Raw genomic sequence first — 20,353 nt, 5'->3', positions numbered from 1 at the left:
TTTACTCATTGCCACCTGTTCTTTTTTCAGTCCCCAAATGGCAATTCTGAGCAATGCCAGAATCACTGGAAAAGGCCAGGTTACAGGTCCTGGCTGAATTTCTCAGTCTTGTCACTAGCATTTAACCTCCACAAAGAAAACCCAAATGTATCCATTACTGAGGTTTTCACAGAAAAAAAAGTTGACACAAAACAATGCTGTAAAAATGACGACAAGAAATAGCTTTGTTATGATTAAGCGAGCATATCGGATTTGTGCATTGGAAAACTGAGGTCAGATGCTGACCTATCAGGACATAATTGTAAGTTAAAAAAAAATAAATGGCTTTTTTGAAAAAGGACCAATGAGAGATTTTGAGATCCCTAACAAAGTTACACCCAAGGCACAGCTAGGGTTCTTCCTTCTCACTGGGATATGCTGAGTCCTCCATGGTGGCATCTGATGGAACTACGGGGATACCATCTATCTGCTTCAGCAGCAAGGCAAAGACAGAGCAGCGAAACCCCCATAGGCTGGCAGAGGGCAAGTGCAGAGTAGTGCAGTAATTCAGGTCAAAATCCCCTTTCCTTAAGTAATTCTTCTCTTCTAAACTTATTAACAGAGAATTACAGAATTTAAAATAAAGCCGCCGCCCCAGTAAGCCTTCCATTTACCCTGGCATTTTTAGCCAGTCAATTCTTTATTTTCCACAAATCCCAAAAATATTGCAAGCTTTTCAGAATTCAACACAAATGCAGAGAAGACCAACCCAAGAGAAACTTGTGTTACAAGTTACAATTATTTTAAACTGAGTGTAGCAGCTGAGTCTGCATGCGCTCCAGTCCGGGTCGCTCACGCACACCTGCACGCTGAAGGGCCAGGGTGCCGAAGACAATGAGGTGAATAACCAGACCTGGTTCCTGGGAAGCCAGTGATCAAATGCAGAACACCTCCTGCAGCTAAGCATGTTGTGTACTTTATGGCTGCTGTATTTAAAAATGATGCTACTAGGTAAGACTGAAAAAAACACAGGCGTGGTGCTTTCCTTTCAGACCGCTCCGCAACCTGTCCCGCGCACCGCAGCCCAGCTACGGGTGAAGCAGCAGCACTCCAGGCAGCAAAAAACAACATGCAGGAAGATTTCTATGCAAAGGGTGCAGAATGAAACAAGGTAATGCGCAAAAGAGACAACTAAGATCTGATCTGATCTAATAGGCAAAGTGCAAATAGAGGACACTTTTATAGGTTTATTTCTATTTATCCTTCCTCAGAGTATCTCCCTCACAGTCTGAGTGAGTGCCTTTTCCAACTACTCACACTTATCCCTTATGGCAGCCAAATATCCCCTTCCTTGTTGTCAATTATATCATAGTCAATGCTCTACTCCATGTACAGATGACCAAAACAGTCACGGTCCATTTCTTCAACAGTGGCCCATAAAGAATGCATGTGGCCTGGCTGTCTGACAAACTCTAAAAGGCTTCTATATTTTCTAGTATAAATTTCCTTTATTAAAGACCAATTTAATATGGAAACTGAAAGGGCTACCTGGAAATAGCTTGTAATTTCTCCAGATGTTTTCTAATTCCATTTAGGAAGGAGAAAACAGAGAGCAGAAAAGGAAGAGACATCCTTGCCAACTGGGATGGAGAACTTTGATGAGCACATAACCAACATTTTTTCACTGAAATTACTTTCCAATTGCCAAGGTAGGTATTTCTCATCATCAGGTGTGAAATTGAAGAAAAATAGCTTTCTGAATTAATGAGCAAAGTATTCAGAATAGATTTTTTTTTGTTCAAATTGGTGTTTTTTGTTTTTGTACCAAGATGGTTGTCATGAAAGAACTATCATACATCATGCCTTCACTTTCTTTCCCTGAACATTTCTTCCTTCTTCACCTTTCATATATTGTGACAAGGTGTTAAAATAAGATCTCAAATATCTATATTTTCCTTGACTGTGTACATTATACCTCTTTTCATACATCAGGACTGAATAACACACAACACATTCATGCCTAATTGCACTACTTGTTATGCCACTATTCAATAGCAAAAAAAATAAATGTACTTTCAGTGAGGTACCATGTGATCATCTCTACTGCTGGAAAACAACAACTAATATGCATCAGTGTTACACAGGGAGTGCATTGTTAAAAACACTGCAGGCCATGTAACAGCACGATATGACTTCGTGGGTGTATTTTTACACCCGAGACTCCATCAACACTGCATCCATAATCCTTTGGCAGCATGCAAAAGAAAAAGGACAGCATTATAAGGCAAAGTCCTTTAGTGTAACAGGACAGGTTGCCAGAGTAGAACAGGAAGGAGAAACCACTGGGCAAACAATGGGGAGGGAAAGGAAGAAGAGTGAGACCACAGGAACTAAAATAATAACAGTAATAGTAATTTATAAACCACTACTGGGAACTGGGTGAAAGTACAAACTTGGGCAGGGCTTCAAAACCCAAGTACATTAATTATTCAATATTTTTCAAACACAGAAAATATGGAATAATGCTTCCATTTGAAAGATGTGGAAACTACTCAGGTGATTCATGCATACAGCAGAAATAAAATTACTTTTAATAATTTTTCTGGCAACATGATGACAGTAGGCCAATGCTGGATCCAGCCGCCTAACACCAGTCAGAGGTGAAATCCCATGGCTGCGTAGTATTAAAGCTACTGAATCCAGTAGAGGGCACCTTTCATTCCCAAAATTGTTGTGGAAAGTACATACATCCCTTCAGCCAGCAAGGAAACATACCCGCATCCAAAGCAGAATTCAGAAGAAGGTAAAATTCAAACTACTCTACAGAACAATCAGAAAAGAAATGGGAAATATCTCCCTTAATGGCACACTTGTAACAGTTCACTCTCTGTACGCTGAACAACAAAACCAAGTCTACCAGCAATCTTAAAATTTCAAGTGTCAACTTATATCATGTCCCTGGTCATATGTAACTGTTCCTTCTAAGTCTTTCCATCCAAAAGTTTTGTTATATACAGGGGAAAAAAGAAACGGCAATTTTGAAACAATATCCAAAAAAGAGAGGCAGCACTAAAGTCAAAAAAGTATGGAGTTAGTATTTTCTTGTCTGACTTATTTCCCTTATCCTTCTTTCTACTGGTTTTCTTCATTATGCTATTAGAAATTATTTTCAAGAGCTGTGTGACCTGAAAGAGTGAAACAAGTTGATGCCTTAGTAATGATATTTGTACTGCCTTTTTTTCTGGAAGACAGTAGTTCTTTTATCCTAACAATAATTATTCTCTTATAGCATTCAAAATATGCAATGCAGAATACTGTGTGTTTCAATGGCAAACAGGTGAGCACTGTTAGTGATACCACTGACCAGAGCGCAATAAATATTTATCTTCAACTGCAGCAGCTGCAACTCCACCAATTCTTTTACAGTCACAGTCTGCAGAAATGACAGAGCTTACTACTACTTTGTTTGTTAAAACTGATGGCAGAAAAAAGCTTCTGACACTGGAATGACTTCAGTGTAAAATACTTCATTTGTTGTGAGCTCTGTAAGAACTTATTTTTCGGTTTTGGAATTGCAGTGACTATTTTCATATTGGATGTCCTATTGTTTTTCAAAATCTCAGCATACACTTAATATTTCAGATTTACGGCTATGGTTTATTATTGCACTAGGTATTTCCAACATATTTTCCAAAATGCAAGGTGAATCCTGTAGAACTCCCCAATTTCTCCTCTCCCTAAGTACCTGTAAGTGTAGAGGGAGAAGATGACACTGAAACCTTCATATGATTTAAAAAAATCATCCTAGTCAATCTGAGTTATAGGTAACATGTATCATGTGGAAAAGGTCCCCTGAAACTGTTCCTTCCCAACTTTGGCACTATACTGTCACTTTTTATCTTACCAAGGTCAAGTATTATCAGCTGGGCTCCAGCCTGTGCATTTCCAACATCATTTTCTGCAATGCATTGATAGAATCCTTCATCTGATTTCACCAGACCCAGAACTTGCAGATTATGTTCTTTCTGAGGAGTGAAGGATAAAAACAATACTTAAAAATGGGCTGTGACTGCAAAAACAATGGTGTTATTATGACACATTACTATGATAGGAGAAACTTCTGAACAGTAATACACAAAAGTGTATTTCGAGCTCCCATCAGATTTCATCTCTTTTACTTTGAATCCTCAAATTATACAGCATCAAAAAGCAGCAGAAGCTCTTACTAATGGCTATCATTTTCTAGCATCACATATCACTGGCAAGTCATAACATTCCCACAGCCATTTTTATGATATTTTAAGCACTGCATATAACCGCATAACTCACTGTTACAATCCCACAACCTCAGGTATACCCAATTATACAACCATTAAGTTCTAAGCTATGTCTCAGTAATGACTTTCACTACATCTAACATTTCCCACTAGAAGTACCAGTGTGCCAAAACTTACGATCCACAACTCAGGTATATTTATATTTCAATTTCTGTTTGAAATTGTAATTTTCATCAATCACAGATGACTGCAGAAAACAGACGGTGTTCACAGTGAGCTTGCACTCCAACGGGTTCAACCAACAATTTGTGCTTTGCCTCTCTCCCTCATGGAAAATCTAAGCTACCAAGAAATAGACTCACAAGCAAAGTGTTTTAGAATTTCAGTAAAATGACTGAATTACAGAGCATTACAGAATTCAACATGCCAATTAATTCTTCCAGGCCCTGAAAACATCAATAGCATAAAAATAGGAAGGTGGTCCTATGGAAGAATCTAGCTTCCGTATGTTTGTGTTACAGGACTAAGGGTCGGGTCAAGAGCTGGAAATGGGCAAAACTGACTATATACTTACAACAATTTTGAAGTAGTCACTTGGAATCACCATGTCTCCATTCTTGACCCATTTCACAGTTGGAGTAGGTTTTCCAGTCACCTCACACTCAAAGACAATGTCCATAGATTCATGAGCATAAATGTTCGCTGGCCGCTTCAGAAATTCAGGAGGAACTTAAAATAAAAAGAAAGACAAAAGATAGTGTTAGCATCCACAAAAGCAATTAGTTTTGCTTGTACATGTAAAGATGGCTTCAGGGATGGCAGCACAACCAGTAGCAATGTTGGCAGACATTTTCAAATCAAAGTTTGATATAAGCTGATACAAGCTCTGTTATTTCAAAATTGCATTTAGGCCAGTTAAATAGCCAGCCAGTCTAATTTGAAATGACCTCTTGAGAATACATGAAAAAAGAAATTGAACCAAAATCTATAAAGTGTAATATAAAAAAGTATTTTTAAAATCGAGACATATATACTATTTGGAAAAGAACACCTGGGTGGTTGAAGACCATACTGCTCTCATATCTGCCTTAGGCACGATGCTGCACGCTAAAGAGCAGCAGGAGCAGCACGTACAGGGAGGATTTCAGAGAATATTCACACTTCCTTCGCTAACTCAAGAGCTCATCTGAGCAAATCATTTAGTGCTTAATTGTGCAACATTTCAATGCACCTTTCACAAATAAGGAATCTTGTAGGCTAAGCTCTCAGCAAGACAAAACCCAGGTTACAGAAAAGCCTTCACCCTTTCCTTCAGCAAAGCTTGTTACTTTATGAAGTGGGAAGATTGTAGTTAGATTTGAAATTTTAAAAAAAACGGGCTTTGACTGAAATTGCTGTGTAAAACTTTCTTGCAATTTCCATGTGAGGTGCATGACAAGCACCCCCTTGGAGGTCCCCAGAACAAAGAGCAGTGGCACTGCAGTCGGGCTCCATCACACCAAGCACATCATGATCAGCAATGTCTTATTATTCAGCCAAACCTCTGCAGTTGATACAACAGAGGGTTTTCAGAGAGTTCTTTGTACTTAATATTTAAGTCGAAAGGTAGCAGAAAGGTCAAATTACATTAAAAAGACTTTCTGAAGTCAACGGGCGCAAAACTAAGATGAAACTTTCCTGGGGTACCCATTCCCTTGTGTTTCTGTGGAGAAACTCAGTACATCAAATAGAGAGCGCTGCATTTATCTGAAGGCTTTCTTCTTTGCCTTGTGTAGGCACAGCCACATTTCACTGCAAGGTATAGATCCTTGTCTCTTATATGCCTATTCGTATCTTCGGGCATCTTAAAGGAATTAGACCTCCAAAGTTAAAAATAAATACCCCCCTTGCAAGAAGCACTAGCTGCAGAACTGCAGACACAGCTTTGTACCACATCAATAACATGCTCCAGGCAGGGGTGCCCCAAGATGTGTATTTCAGAGCTCAGTAATGCACAAAGGTTCTTCCTGAAAGAACATAAAGCACATCGCTAAGTTGTCATCTCTGGGTCTTGACCACCTTTTGAAAGGTCTTTTATGTTCAGAGTAAGGTTAGTGAAAATAAGGAAGTTTAAAATCCAGGAGAACTCAAAGATAGAGAATTCTTTGGCCACGCAAGCCCCATGCATCCAAAATTTTGCAAGTACCACTGGGGCCCCAGGAAGCATCCAGGAGTGGGAGAGGACTCCAAGCCTCTGCAGCTCACTGGTGGAAGAGCCCTTTCGAGGCACACAGAATTTGAATATCATCAGTTGTGAAACACATTCACCTATTTGTTTTTATTAATCTCGCCGACATAAGGGCAATTTGCTTACTTCTGGTGGCAGGTCTGATTGTTCAAGTTCCAGGAAAGTCAAAAGCAGCCTTTTGCCCTTTAATATTTATCAAAGAAAGTCAATATGGCTGGGCTACAGAGTTTAGGCAAACATTTTACATGCTTCACTCATCAATGGGATTTATTTCACACTAGGGAATAAGGAATACTAGGTTATGTTATACCTTTTTTCTGTGATATGATCCGTTTTCCTTCATGTACAGGTTTGCAGGTGGATTTAATAAAAAAAAAAAAAAAACAAAAAACCACAGATAGCTGGAGACAAGCTGCTCTCCACAAACTGATCTCTCTTCTGATCTCTCAAGTTTCAGACCAGAAATAAGAGAACATAAAAATATGAAAATATTTACTTATAGAGTAGGAAGATGACTTAACTCTCAGACATATGTAAACCTGCACCAGAAACTACAAAAAGATGGTCACACACATTTACAGCTTGACCTCCTTCATATAGGGTTAAAGATCTGTAACAGGCTGAGTCCAGTTGCTGCCTATGACTTCCACGATCCATTTTGTATAATCATTTTCTTAAATTTACCAAAACCTCCATGAACTCCAAATGAAAATGATTTAAGTTCTTTTGTACTTAGTATCTGCATCGGATGGCTGTTGCAACTGTAACTTCAGTCCTCTGAAGTTACATTTGGAAACTGTCATCTGAATTTATTCCTGACCAAATTGCAGTAACCTATTATTTTATTGTAAATTTGCATTCCTCCCGGGTGTTTATCCCTTGGCATTTCTATTCTGAAGGAGCTGTGCTTTTCCTCTACTCCCTTCCCATATCCCAGCCTCTGTTTTGGCCACTCAACAAGCCGTGTTTGCTCAGGTTGTTCTGGCATGACAAGCCACCACACCATCACCAGTGACCCTCTGTATTTGCTCTACTTTGAATTCATCTTTGCAGTCCGTAGAGCTTCAATTACTTGCATGCGGTTTCAGATGTGTCTTGCCACTGACTTGAAAAAACAGCATAAATACAGTGTTATCGCTACAGCAAACATCTTGCCCAATTCATAATGCTACTGTATTTGCCCTTTCCTAGATGCAACATGCTGATCTCCAAGTCCGCAGCTCTCTCATCTTTAATCATTTTTAACTAATGAGTAATTTTGTCCCAGGCTGCTTTATCACTTCCTTTCAATCTCTCCTCTGCACACAGATACAGACATATACACACCAAATGTTGAAGCACCCATGTGGTTGTAAAAAGAGAGCATAAAAACTGGAAACACAGGAAGTTGTTTTTCTACGAAGTTGCAGTACCCTTATTTTCTTACCGTTCTCTACAGGGTGGCATTAATTCCTTAACTATTAAACTTATGACAGGAATCCTACTAAACACAAGCAAGCAACGTTCACTGTTAAAAGCATAAAACTTGTATAAAAAATTTATCTGCTGATGTCAGAAGACAAGCAATTCACTGTACCTAGCAGCTATGCCACAAAACTCCAAGATAACAGGGGGATCACAGAAGCACAGGATATCCCGAGTCAGAAGGGACCCACAAGGATCATTGAGTCCAACTCACATGTAGGGATATACACCAGAGGGTCAATAAAATAACGAGTGGCACTTAATATAAACAAATAACTGCTCTGGGTTCAAGATAGCCTTTGCTAGAGTGAGTTAGTTTCTCAAAAGCATTATGATACAGGGTTATCTTCAATTAAACCATGGTTTTCCTTTATCTGATCTTCCACTTACTTCTGTGTGTTCATTGGTTATTTCTTCCCAAAGCATATTTGGCCATCCTTTTAGTTCAGAAACACCCAGCATAAACAGCACAGAGGAGACAGCAGACCTTCCCTCACAAAGAAATGCGTCCTCAGTCTACGGACATTGTCTGTTCCTGTTCTCATCACTGGTGTTTCCCTTGTAATGAAGACCTTTGGAGCCCCCTCAAAATCTATAGCGACTGGCATTGCTTGAACTCAGGGCACCATCCACTAGCAGGCATTAATACTGAATTATAAGATTTGTCATGAAAATGAAAGTTGAACTAGATATCCTATTACCTGCTCTCAAATATTTTTCACTTAGGAGATTAAGAATTTGAAACACTTCATTTTTCAAAGTGACTTTGCTTTTCTGGCTTTTGGAGGAAATGCCACACTATTTACAAAGGGAAAGTAATATGAGAAGTGCTCACTTTATTATCCTTTACTTTCCAGTTAATGAATTAAAAATGCTTTTGAAACACACTTTTATAGTTTAACTATGTCAATGTTTAGCATTTGCACCGATTAACACAATGTAAGTGCAGATGTTTGTGGTAGAGAAGTTAAATTGATAACCAGAGAGCAAATGAGCCAATTACCATATAAAATAAGATTTGTAATGGAGGATTATGTGTTCCGTTACCAAACAGACAATTAAACTTCAAAGAAAACTTGGCAGCTCACCCTACTCTTCTATCCCTCCGAATGGCAGCATGCAAATAACTATTGCAACTGCAAGATGCTCGCACAGAATTTCACATGCACTGTAGCACCCTAAGAGAGTCTTTACACAACAGCATCTTCCACCCATCTGCAGATACAAAAGACAAAGCATTTTGATCCCAACAGTGATCAGAGAAAAGAATGAGGGCAATCTACATCAGCAGGTGACTTATAAGTTGGATCCCTGAAAAGTGAAATACTCTAAAAATAATATGCTTTTTTAAGCCCACGGGTGTAAGATGATGAGAAGAACTAAGGAAGTACATTAGTCGAAGTGGAGACGGGAATTGCTGGTGGGCACAGATGCCATTTTGCAAATGCAGGTGACCAGAAGGAGCAGAAAACCAATTGAGCAGCGAAAGGCAATGTACAGGACTGACACTCACCTGATTCGTGCTTGTGTGCCAGCAGGGACCAACAAAGAAAAACGCTGGCTTAGGATCCACATTGTCTACAGGTTAATTTTTAAATGGTGAAGTATTAAGAACCTTTGAATAACTATGTGATGAACATTAAAGCAGCATCATTTATTCTGAGCCTTACAGAATGACTGCTTCTTCAAGTGTCTTTTCAGTGGTCAGCAGCTCTTGCCTGTTCTCTCTCATTAAGACCGAAAGAGAACAATTTGGTGGCCTTCAGGGCCGTAGCCAAAAGAATCTATTTTCAATTCAGCCATCTGTACTGCTTCAAATGAGAGAGAAATTAATTACATTCAGTCCTCTCCAGCTCTTGAAGAGCTTTCCTTTCAGTTTTACAATCACGGATGGAAGAACAAAGGTTCCTGGTTTCGCAATCTCATTTCAAACGTGAAACTATAAATGTGAAAGCTGTAACTAAACAAGAAAAGGAAAAATTCAAGTTCTGCACAATTAAAAAAGCAGAACTTTCTGCTTGCTTAGTTACAAGCACAGTGAACCTTGTCCTAAAATATTCAGACCAAAATGCTGCTATTCTAGTTAATATCTAATTTTTGCATGCCTTCCCCTTTCACCAAAGCTGAATCCCTCCACATTGCTCCCCAGAAAGAAAAGAAAGATGGCAAAGTAGTGTTTCTCAAGTCTGACTATCAGGAAACAAAAAGAACCTTGCAGAGGCAGGAGTGCAAGTAAGCAGGTCATTTAGGTCTTCAGAGTAGTAAAAAAAAAACAAACAAAAAAATAAAAAAAAATCACCTGAATGTACAATCTCCTTAAAAAAAAATCCAAAGCTGAACTAGGCATTATATATCCAGTATTCCTCAAAGAACAGGCAGCTGCAGCTGTGCCATTATCTCCCTTCTGAATAGGTGTAAAAGTCTTACTCAAATTGTGTAAGAATAGTCTGATTTTGACACAACAGAAACACAGATTGCAAGCCATACTTTAGAAAGACTTGCTTTCTTTTTAAAAAAGCATTAGCACAGCTGTTGGGCAAAGCATAGCATCAGACAAAAAACAACTTACACATGATCAACTGCAAGAGGTATCTGTCACAGCATTTTGCTGTTTCCTCCAGTCCTCTGTCACCTCCCTGCTTCAACACGCTACGGCAGCCAAGGGGCTGAAATGCAACAGCTGCGTTTCCAAACAGAGTGGTCAAGGACCAGGCTGAAGTAGCCATTTCCGCTTCCTCAGCCACTTACAAATGCTCTCATTCCACAAAAATTACAAGTGTGTTCCCTGAAATCATACCATTAAATCTGAATTCTTGTCAATGTCTCCTCGCAGAACCTTCACTCTCCTCTGTACACACTTCTCTGGATGACCCGATGATTTCCCTTATCAATCAATGCCAATCGTTCAAATACAAAAGCATCTTCCAAACCCACAAGTTCTTGCGTACTCCCCATATTGATAAATAAAACCCTGAGCAGACTAGATAATTTCTTGTAGCACATCTCTGATTAACCACTTCTTAAGCATTCTTGCTCAAGTGACTTCCATTTTATAGCTAATACTTCCATTTCATAACTACACTGTGGGTAGAAGCCCAATCTTGTATTTCAGTAAGCAACTAAGATTACCATTATTATATAAACTGGGCGTTTTTATTATTTTTATAAACAGCCTTTCAATCAGCATTTCAAATAAGCCCAGGGGAGTTTTACCTTCTGATCCTGGGAGGACAAATACTCTACTAGGCTATGTTACAAATCCTTCTTTAGGATCCTTACAACATTAAACTTAATTTTAACAACTGAAAGTTTGTTTATAGGTAGGGTATAACTCTGGAGCGTGATGATCACACTGTTAATCCTTCAATCACGCCTTGAATCAATATTAAAATGCTCACTGTATCACTGCAGTACAGAACATTTTCTCCAAATCTACCTGCCAAATGGCAAAGCATCTCACGCTTCCGCAGACAGCAGCCTTCTGTTTTAATGAGACATTGTACAGGATTTCAAAATCTTTGAACATTTTGTTTTAAATTCCCCAAGCAGAGGCTGCTTTAGGGGACAGGTCCACCTCTAGCTCAGACTACAGGACCCATTTCACTGCCTGGGATAGCTCAGCTTTTCAATGCTAACCACAGAGGAATGTCTGAGTTACATACAGAGTGCATTTTATTTAAACTAATAGCAATTTCCTTGGTCAGTTAGCTGAAACCAACTAATTTCTGTCAGCCAGTTGCCATGACACAGACTTAGATGAGAAGGTTTTACGTTATTTGCATTAGCGTAGTGCTTAGGAGCACCCACGGAGCAGAGCCATTATGTTACAAACAAAAGCAAACTATTTAAGTACCACAATGCAAACAATGAAATTAAAGAAATTAAGGATAAATTATAACATTAAACCATTAAGGAGAGAGCAGTCCACTCAGCTATGTCTTATATTCACCTAAGTCTATGAATACATCTTCTGCTTTGTGGTATCAAAGTGTAATCACTTCGGAAGCCTATTGGCCTTCTAAATATGTCTTTTTCCAAAATTTTGATTCTGCCCCAAAACAACATGACATCCTCCAGCTCCTGCCATTATTACCAATACAGAGGAGAAGTTTCAATTAGCTTTTAATTGTATCTTCTAGTTGTACAAATTAGTTGGTTTCCTTCATGTATATCATAGAAGGAAAGGAAATTACACTTTCAAGAGAACTAGGGAATTATAATCTTCTTTCTTAAGAACAACAAAGGTATACGGAGATAAGTACTTTATTTAAAAAAAAAAAAAAAAGATTTAAAACCAAAACAATGCCTCAGGAAAGTCAGAAGTCTTCCCAACCTCTGAGCAGGGCTGACACGTCCTTAAAACACACTTAATATGCAGTTGGAAATTTGCACAGCAAACAAAAGCTGACAAAATGGAACTTTTTAGAGAAATAGCCACAGAATAGAAAACTGTCAAATGAATATAAAAAAATCAGTGTACCAAGACAAAAAAAAAGATTATAAAAATGTAAACTAGTACATGCGCAGCATTTCTATTGCACAAAACCCAAAGTTCCAGTTTATGCACAGGAACTGCAGTCAGAGGATGAAAGTTTCTGATGCAGTGACACAGTATTACTTCCTCTTACCTTGTGAGATAATGACTTCACGTGTCTGCTTTTAACAAGTAAACCACTGATGGTTTTATTATGTTTTAGACAATTAAAGCTAACGTACCAGTAGGTCAACAGTTCACTGTCTGTGGGATGCTTACCAGTGTGAGTTCTCTGCTGCTTCTTTAACAGATGAAGCAGAGAAAGAGGCAGCATTTTTCTCTAAGTGCAGCCTCTGGGAAGCTACCCTAAACTAGTGAGATTCTGCCCACCAGCTGAAATGGCAAGGCTGAGCCCTCAATATGTTCTAAGCTCTTGCTCATGCAGAAGGGGCTGGTGCTTTATGGCTTCATCCACAACCACTGAAGCATCCACGACCTGGATTTCTGTGGCTGGGGGATGGCAGCGGGTGGCCTGACTGCATTCGAATTGATTTGAAAACAAATATTTTACATTTAAAGTATGAAATGCTCTTCAGAGGCCAGTCCCTACATAAATATTTGGAAGCAGAAAACACACAATATTACAACCACCAAGAAATCAGATGAGGGTGAAGAGTATACATTATAATGAAAAAATTTCCTAATCAACTAGAAAAGGAAAATAACAATATCAGGATAAAAGTCAATAAATACGTATTTCTTCTTCAGGGAGACATATTAAACTGGACATTTACGGAATACGACATGATAGCAATGGTAGGAAAAGGTCTTAGAAATAAGAATTTTGCCAGAGATCATAAACATGACCATGACCTGAACACGACTCCCAGTATCCTACTGGTATGAAAAAAAAGTAATCATACAAGAAGCTGCAGCCTACACCTCCTGAGATTCCTTTTCCATCCAACACCCAGTAATCTTCAGCCGGCGATGTTATTCGAGCACCACATTTCAAGGAAAACACAGACTCTGATTTACAAGAAAGCTCTGCAAATGATCAATGACTCAGAAAATTGGCTCTAAAAGAAAAATGGAAGCCCTGGTTTTGGTTATTTGAGCAAAGGCAAGATTAAGCAGTAATAAAATCGGAGACCTCAAATAGGTAAGAGAGCTTAATACATAAATACTCCCTGAAAAAAAAAAAAGAAAAAAAAAAAAAAAGGAAAAATCAGATGTATTTGTCATTCTCCCTACGTTCTTGCCCTACTCTAAAAATGATAAAACAATTAATTGTTCAGTCTCCAATCTGATACGGAAAGGGGTTCTTCTCAGTATGAGCTTTAGTAAAATCAAAAACTATCTTTATATATAACTGTTCTGAACTTGTGCATATACAGGACTGCAGAGGAACTATCATTAAAGGCTGTGAGACGTTAGCTCAGCACATGAATTTGGAGAGCAGACAATTAGAGGTTATGTATATACATACCCGCAAATAGAATTGTCTGGGAAGTTTTCCAGGTGCAGAAACATACGGTGAGTGCTCTGAGCGTGCCCTATACACTAACAGTAGTTTTATTATGGTTTTGACTTGTGGGGTGCCTTAGCAGTTGCAGACCAATTCAGTACCCTAATTGCATGCTGGCATTAAAGCTGTGGCAAGATTGCAACATCATCCACACGTCTCTTAATCCTATCTATACAAAGATAAGCATAAAAATTGGCTGTAATTGTCAGCTGATCTGTTCAGCAAGAGCAGGAAGTGTTTAAAAAATACAACTCCCTTATCTAAGCAGTATCTGCAGATGGAGCATCTGCTTCGCAGGGCTTTCAAAGTCACCCTACCCTGATAACCTGCGAACAAAGGTTGCTTATCAGCAGGACATATCCAGCAACAAAGAAACACAGGGAAGGTTGCACAGCGCCAAGCGGCAGCCAACTGCAGGCATCAAGGAGAGAATTGTGCGAGGAGTGAAAGCATAAAAGCAATAAATACATCTCCATTCATTCTCCCAGTGTCTAGCAATCCCTGGATGAGGGAGTTCCTGAGAAAGAAGAGAAACCTTTTTATTTGCTGGTCCCTTGCCTGCCCTTGTTTCTTTCTGGACCCAGGTAAGTTTTCAGCAGCCCCAGTACTCACAGCATCAAGTTGCAAACTTCATCGACACTCCCTAAGAAAATTCACAGGTTTTTGCATGTCTTTGAGTTAATCAGCCGTGCGATGTCTCGTGGTTCAGGCAACCAAAGGGAACCAAGCATTCATTCCCTATTTGCTTTCCCCACGGCACTCAGGATTTTACGGAAAAGAACAGTTTTTGACATTGCATGTGTCTTTGATCATCCTTGTTACATTCCCCATACCTTCTTCAGCTTTACCAAATCTAACAGCTTTACTACATTCGAGCAGCAAGGGAACCAAAACTGCTTGCAGCATTCAATATATAAGACCATCACAGATTTAGTCAGTGCCACAAGGATTTTTCTATTTAGATGCCTATTCCTTTCCTAGTAAGTCCGAACATTTAATTTGTTTTTTAAAAGCCTACCTTTTCCAAAGACCTACATATTACAACCTCAATATTTGATGCCTGTGCAAAACCAGGCAGGTCAGAGACCACTGCCATACAAGCAGAGTTTGAACCGCATTTAACCGAACGTGCTGCTTTATAGCACACTGAACTTCACCTGCTGTTTTACTGCTTCATTGTTTCTTGCACAACGAGGCATTTCTACAGCTGACCCCACAGTCAGCACTCATTCCTACAACCCCAGTCTGCTCAGAGCCAGCAGCAACGTTTGTCACCTTACAGCCCTCTTTTCAGATCGCTTACAAAAATGCTGAACAGTGCAAACCCGGCCCCACTGGTGAACAGAAGCCCCCGGTCCCACTCAGATTTTCTGTCTGTTCAACATCCTTACTGATTTTCTTTCATCTACACGAGGTCATTCCCTCTTCCTACACAGCACCATTGTCTGAGACTCTCAGCAAGACTGGCAGAAGAGTTGCAAATGGAGGAGCGCACATCCACCAGCCTGAATATCCCCAATTTCTCAGCAAATCTCAGCAGTCAGGTGAGACTTTTCTCCCAAAATATACACGGTTTCCACTACACTGTACCTCAATATGTCCAGCAACACTATACGTTTTTTTCTATTTCCATCAATTTAACCAGTCTAAATGCCAGATTACCTTGGCCACAGTTTCCCAGAGATCCCCCAACAGACTCTTAAAAAAGTGATGTCATGTTGACCAAATATCTTTAGTCTGATTTTTTCAGACTGCCTAGCCAACTTAAGTGATAGGTTACACACCACACTCAGGATTTCACACTTAAACTCCTTGAGAAATGTGGAGTGAATGCCATCTGGTCCGGATGATTCGCTACTGTTCACTTTGTGGATTTGCTTTGAAATGTATTTCGCTAGCTCGGCAGTTGCAGGTAGGTCCTCCAACAAGCACACTCGTTCTAAAAGGGAGGGGAAAAAAAAAAAAAAGCAGCAGCTTCCAACTCCACGAAGAATTCAAGAACTCACTTCGCTTCAGGCCATCTTCTCACCCCTTTCCCTTCATGTTCAGTCATCTGCTGACCCTGCGCCTTCTCTGGCAGACTTCCCGTCTCTGACAGGCTTCGCAATAAGGTATGAGAGATTTCTGTGTTATTAACAAATGGTTCCTCAAAAGCTTTGTATTATTTTACTTGCATGTAGATGTGAGAAAAATGTTTTTCTTTACCATGCTGTTAACAGATTTCAGGGTCAGTGGTTTTTTGGTTTTTGTCTTTCCAGTATCATTTCTGACAGGTGTCAGGCATTCACTGTGAGCTTCGCACAGCTCCTTAAATGACTGCCACGCCGCTTTCCAAGCTTCACCTTTTTGACTGTGCCTTTGGATCTTGTTTTCAGTCAGCTTTCTCTTACCGCACTTATCGCCCCCCCCCCACATCTTTCAGTTTATTTTATTTTTACAATTCAGTGCTTCTTTAGGACTTAGGGTTTCTACTGGTCCTGTAAACATAATAAAGTCTGTTATGAACACAGTTACAGGAAAACAGACAGTAAACTTCTGAATCAAGTCACATGCGCTGCTTGGAATCAAGAACAAAACCTATTCCTGAGTTTCCAAATCAAGCTCCAGCACAGAACGCTTCCTCTTGGCAAACACTGCTCCCACGTTGCTTCTTGCCATGCTCAACCATACTAGATTGGTGTTTGGAGTTGATGAGACATGCACGAAAAGCGCAGGTGAAATTCTTCCCTCATCCCACACTTGACTCACTTAAGAAACTGAGTTTTGCAGTGTCATGGTGTGTGATGCGACTCCCCCGCGACACAAATGGGTGAAGAACACAGACCAGCCTCAGATAGCTCCTGAGGTCCCAGACAGGTTCTGATAGCTTTGGGGACAGCTCAAGTGCATGCATTTAAGTGTGCTGCCTTGTCCTAGGATGCACCTTGTTCATATAGAAAGAAACCACCCTTAAGGAGCCCCATCCCACCTGAGATGCCCAGCTGGGGCCCTGGGAGCACTTGGCTCCATCATTGGCCACCACAGTTGGTCAAGGTGTATACAAATAAGTGAAGGAATGAAACTGGGAAAGCAGCACAGCTAGCAAAGGTTTCCTTTGGAACAGTAGAAAAGCCGGGTATGGGCATGCTGTGCTGCCTGGCAGCCTGTTTGCAAGGTAGTGCAGATGAATGTGAAAGAAAATTACATGTAAAATTTGTAAATATTAGCCAAAAGGGCAAGTAATAGTAGAGGTGTTTTTTGTTTTGCATGAATTTTCTCTATTCTGTAAATTTCCCTTAAAAAAAATGGAGGCCAATACTACTGGCAAGCCCGTGGAGACAAAATCCCTAAAAACACGGAGGCTGCCCTGTGTGAGGACACTTCTGGAAAGGGTCAGTGCCTGGGAACATCCCATTACAGCAGCTGTTAGAAGCAGTAGCAAAATAAGGATGTAAAGGGTCTGTCAGTAGATGAGGGGATGGAATGTGGCAACAATTCCTAAACCATTTGAGCTAGGGAGCAGAACTTGGCAGAAGCTCCCCTGCCCTAGTTGTAGCCTCAGTCTGTGAAATACAAGTGAATGTGTGACAAAACCTGTACTTGGGAGGTGTCAGCAGGACCACACAGGGGAAGGACACAGGACTAGCAGAGTTTGGCTCTGTGCAAAAGCTGGGCAGAGGCTGAGTGCGATGAACCACAGCCAGGAGGACACAGCAAGCAGGAACAAAGTACGGTAAACCCCAGCATAGGTCACGGAGCAGCATGAGACTATCATTGCACCAGAAGCAGCAGGAGAGACAGAAGGTGGCACCTGATGCAGGGGTCCTGCCTAGAAGACCCTGCAGGGCAGTGCCAGGCCCCAGCTGTCAGGGGCAGGAGGGGGGCAGCAGGCAGCTCTCCCCCACAGCTGAGCCCTTACTGAATCCAGACAAGCAATGGCACATTGTTTGGTGTCCTTTCTTCCAAGGGAAAGCTTGCTTCCAATTCTGCACCTCCTGTTTCAGTCTGACACTGATGATTTTTCTTTAGGTGGTTTTTTGATTTAGACTCTCCGCACACACGCTTCCCCCTTAAACTTATCTGAATTATGTTGCCTTTTACGTGAGGAGTTTGTTACGTTCAGTAGATGCTGCCTCAATACCATCTGCACTTCTCATCTCTCCTCCTGTCCATGTAGTAAAACCCAATATTTAATTTTAAATACCAAACATTTATTTCCTTTTGTTAGCATTGAGCCTAGCCTTTGTGTATGGACACGCTGAAAAAACTTCTGAACATACACTCTGGAATTAGCATGCTGTTATCAGTGATGAACTTTACAATTAAGGAAGAGCTCAGGACAAACAGAAGAGATGACATTTCTGCATTAAGATAAGCAGATCATATTGTAAAAGCTTGTCTATTGCAAAAAAATTAGAATACAACATCTCCAAAGTGCTTAGCAGCAGCTATTATAGATTATCATTCAAAGCACACCTAAGGTAATTTCCAGGATTTTATTTTTTTATTTTTTAAGAATAATTGATTTAATCACCAGGAATGCAAAAAAATTTACTATGTTCATTATTTCTTTGTCTAACTAAGCCTTCCTTCTCCAGTCCTTGTAGCAGACATCAAGCTTGTTTGACCCTGAATCTACTCCAAGTACCATGGAAACATCTGAACAACAAGAATGCTCATCAAAATTTAAATTTCTTACAGCAGTACCAAAGGCAATGAAAATTTTATTGAATTCCACAGCCCTAATTCTCTACGCATAGAACATACGGCGAAGAGGCTGCAGGCACAGCCCTCTGCAAGATGAAGGCCTGCAGCCTCTGGGCCCTCGGTTCCCCATTTCCAGCACAAAGCTGAACCACCGAACCTTCGGAGTTTCTACTTCCAGGTTTGTACCACCCCAGCTCCCATAAGCCAAGATGCAGGAGAACCACGGGAGATGATGATTCTGCTCAGATTTCACCCCAGCTTGCTAAAACACCTCCATCTAGAAGCCATGAACGCGCATCCCCCATTCAGACTAATTAAAGGATTTGCAGCACCGCTTCGATCTCTGTGGCAAATGAAAAAAACATTACTTCTGGCATTTACAAATACTTGTTCCAGATACAGGGATATTTTCCTACCTGTAAGGTAAGTTTAAAGCAATTGTTTAAAGCAGATGTGTCACGACACACTAGTTCAAACTTATTGACCCAAAGGTTTTGGTCTTCAGTGAAGTGTTTGCTCTATCACGCTATTTATCCCTACTCATTTATTACTGTAGCACAGACTTTTTAAAGATGATTACCACAATTAACGCAGTGGTAAACACTACGATGCCACCATCATACCATTCTGTGACTGCTAGAGACCAGCCTTTCCACCAGATGCAGAACAAAGGTCTGGCTGTTTTCTGAATTACTGTTACAGGCACGGCTGGTGCCTCCACCTACACCGAATGACAACCGAGTGCCTTGGTAGTAACAACTTTATGACTTGCCAAGACATGAACCTGGCCCAAGTTCCTCAGGCATTTTCTTCCTTGAATTGCATTTTTCAAAACCTCAAATTTTAAGTCTACAAGGGCTCAGATCAGTTTGATCAGTGAAGGAAAAAATGGATTTATTTTGATGCATGACAGAAGGGGGATGCCAGGAGAGAGGAGGGGACTGAAGAATGGCAGTGATGACCGTGGCAGGTGAGACGGCTCAGGGACAGGCTGGGACATCAGAGTAACACTGGAAGAAATTCGGTGAGAGGTGCCCAACAAGGCCAGTCTCCTCCTCAGGTATCCTCAGAAAATGGACTTAAGTCTCCCATTTCCATGGGCTCCCCTAACCCAAAGAGCCCCCCACTGCTTGGCACACAGAAGACAGGTGTCCTTGGTTATCCTCCCTGCCTAAGTGGCAGAGATCAAGCAAATCCAATTTCTGACAGGTGACAGCCCTGTCACTTGGGTTTCCGCCAGACAGAGATGGAAGGAAGCTGCTGACCGGTCTTGAGCTTGTGCCGCCAATCACAGCTCTAAAGGGATGTATTAAGAGATGCATATTCTGAAAAATCAATGCTTAAGCATCTCAAACTGGGCACTGAAACAGCTGGATACATTTCATCTTAATTTTTCTATGTCTGAGTCAATTTTTAAAATGGATTCCGTACCACTTCATTTCAGCAGAGTGCAAAAATACATTCATTAGTGGTTATGAATGATTCAGATTCCGCGGTGCTGAATACCAAAACAGAAATAAATATGGATTTGAGCTGAGCACAATAAATAAATCATGGTACTATCCCCCAAATAAGAAGAAAAATCAAATATTGAATATTTTCTCAGTAAATTAGTACTATGAAGCTTATGCACTGCACAAAGCGGTAAGATCCTGTCAAGAAACAGTACAAGAACACTTAGTTCAAGATTTTCGTAACTTCCTCCCATAACAAGTGGG

At 40.4% G+C, this 20,353-nt stretch overlaps 1 protein-coding gene across 8 annotated transcripts in view; it reads right to left on the bottom strand.

The window, feature by feature from the left end:
* NEO1 (neogenin 1) overlaps positions 1–20,353 on the bottom strand; it is a 188,095-nt gene that overhangs the window by 68,470 nt on the left and 99,272 nt on the right. For all 8 annotated transcript variants that reach the window (XM_068695194.1, XM_068695196.1, XM_068695197.1 and 5 more), the window contains exons 6-7: positions 4,831–4,985; positions 3,884–4,004 (exon numbers count right to left, since the gene is read on the bottom strand). In XM_068695194.1, coding sequence (XP_068551295.1) covers positions 3,884–4,004; positions 4,831–4,985 — 276 coding nt within the window. The remainder of the gene's footprint in view (positions 1–3,883; positions 4,005–4,830; positions 4,986–20,353) is intronic.

This window comes from Anas acuta, chromosome 12 (assembly GCF_963932015.1).
Source record: "Anas acuta chromosome 12, bAnaAcu1.1, whole genome shotgun sequence".
In the NCBI taxonomy this organism is placed as follows: domain Eukaryota; kingdom Metazoa; phylum Chordata; class Aves; order Anseriformes; family Anatidae; genus Anas; species Anas acuta.
Note: the sequence above shows the minus strand (reverse complement) of the source record. Positions and strands in the feature narration are given on the sequence as shown.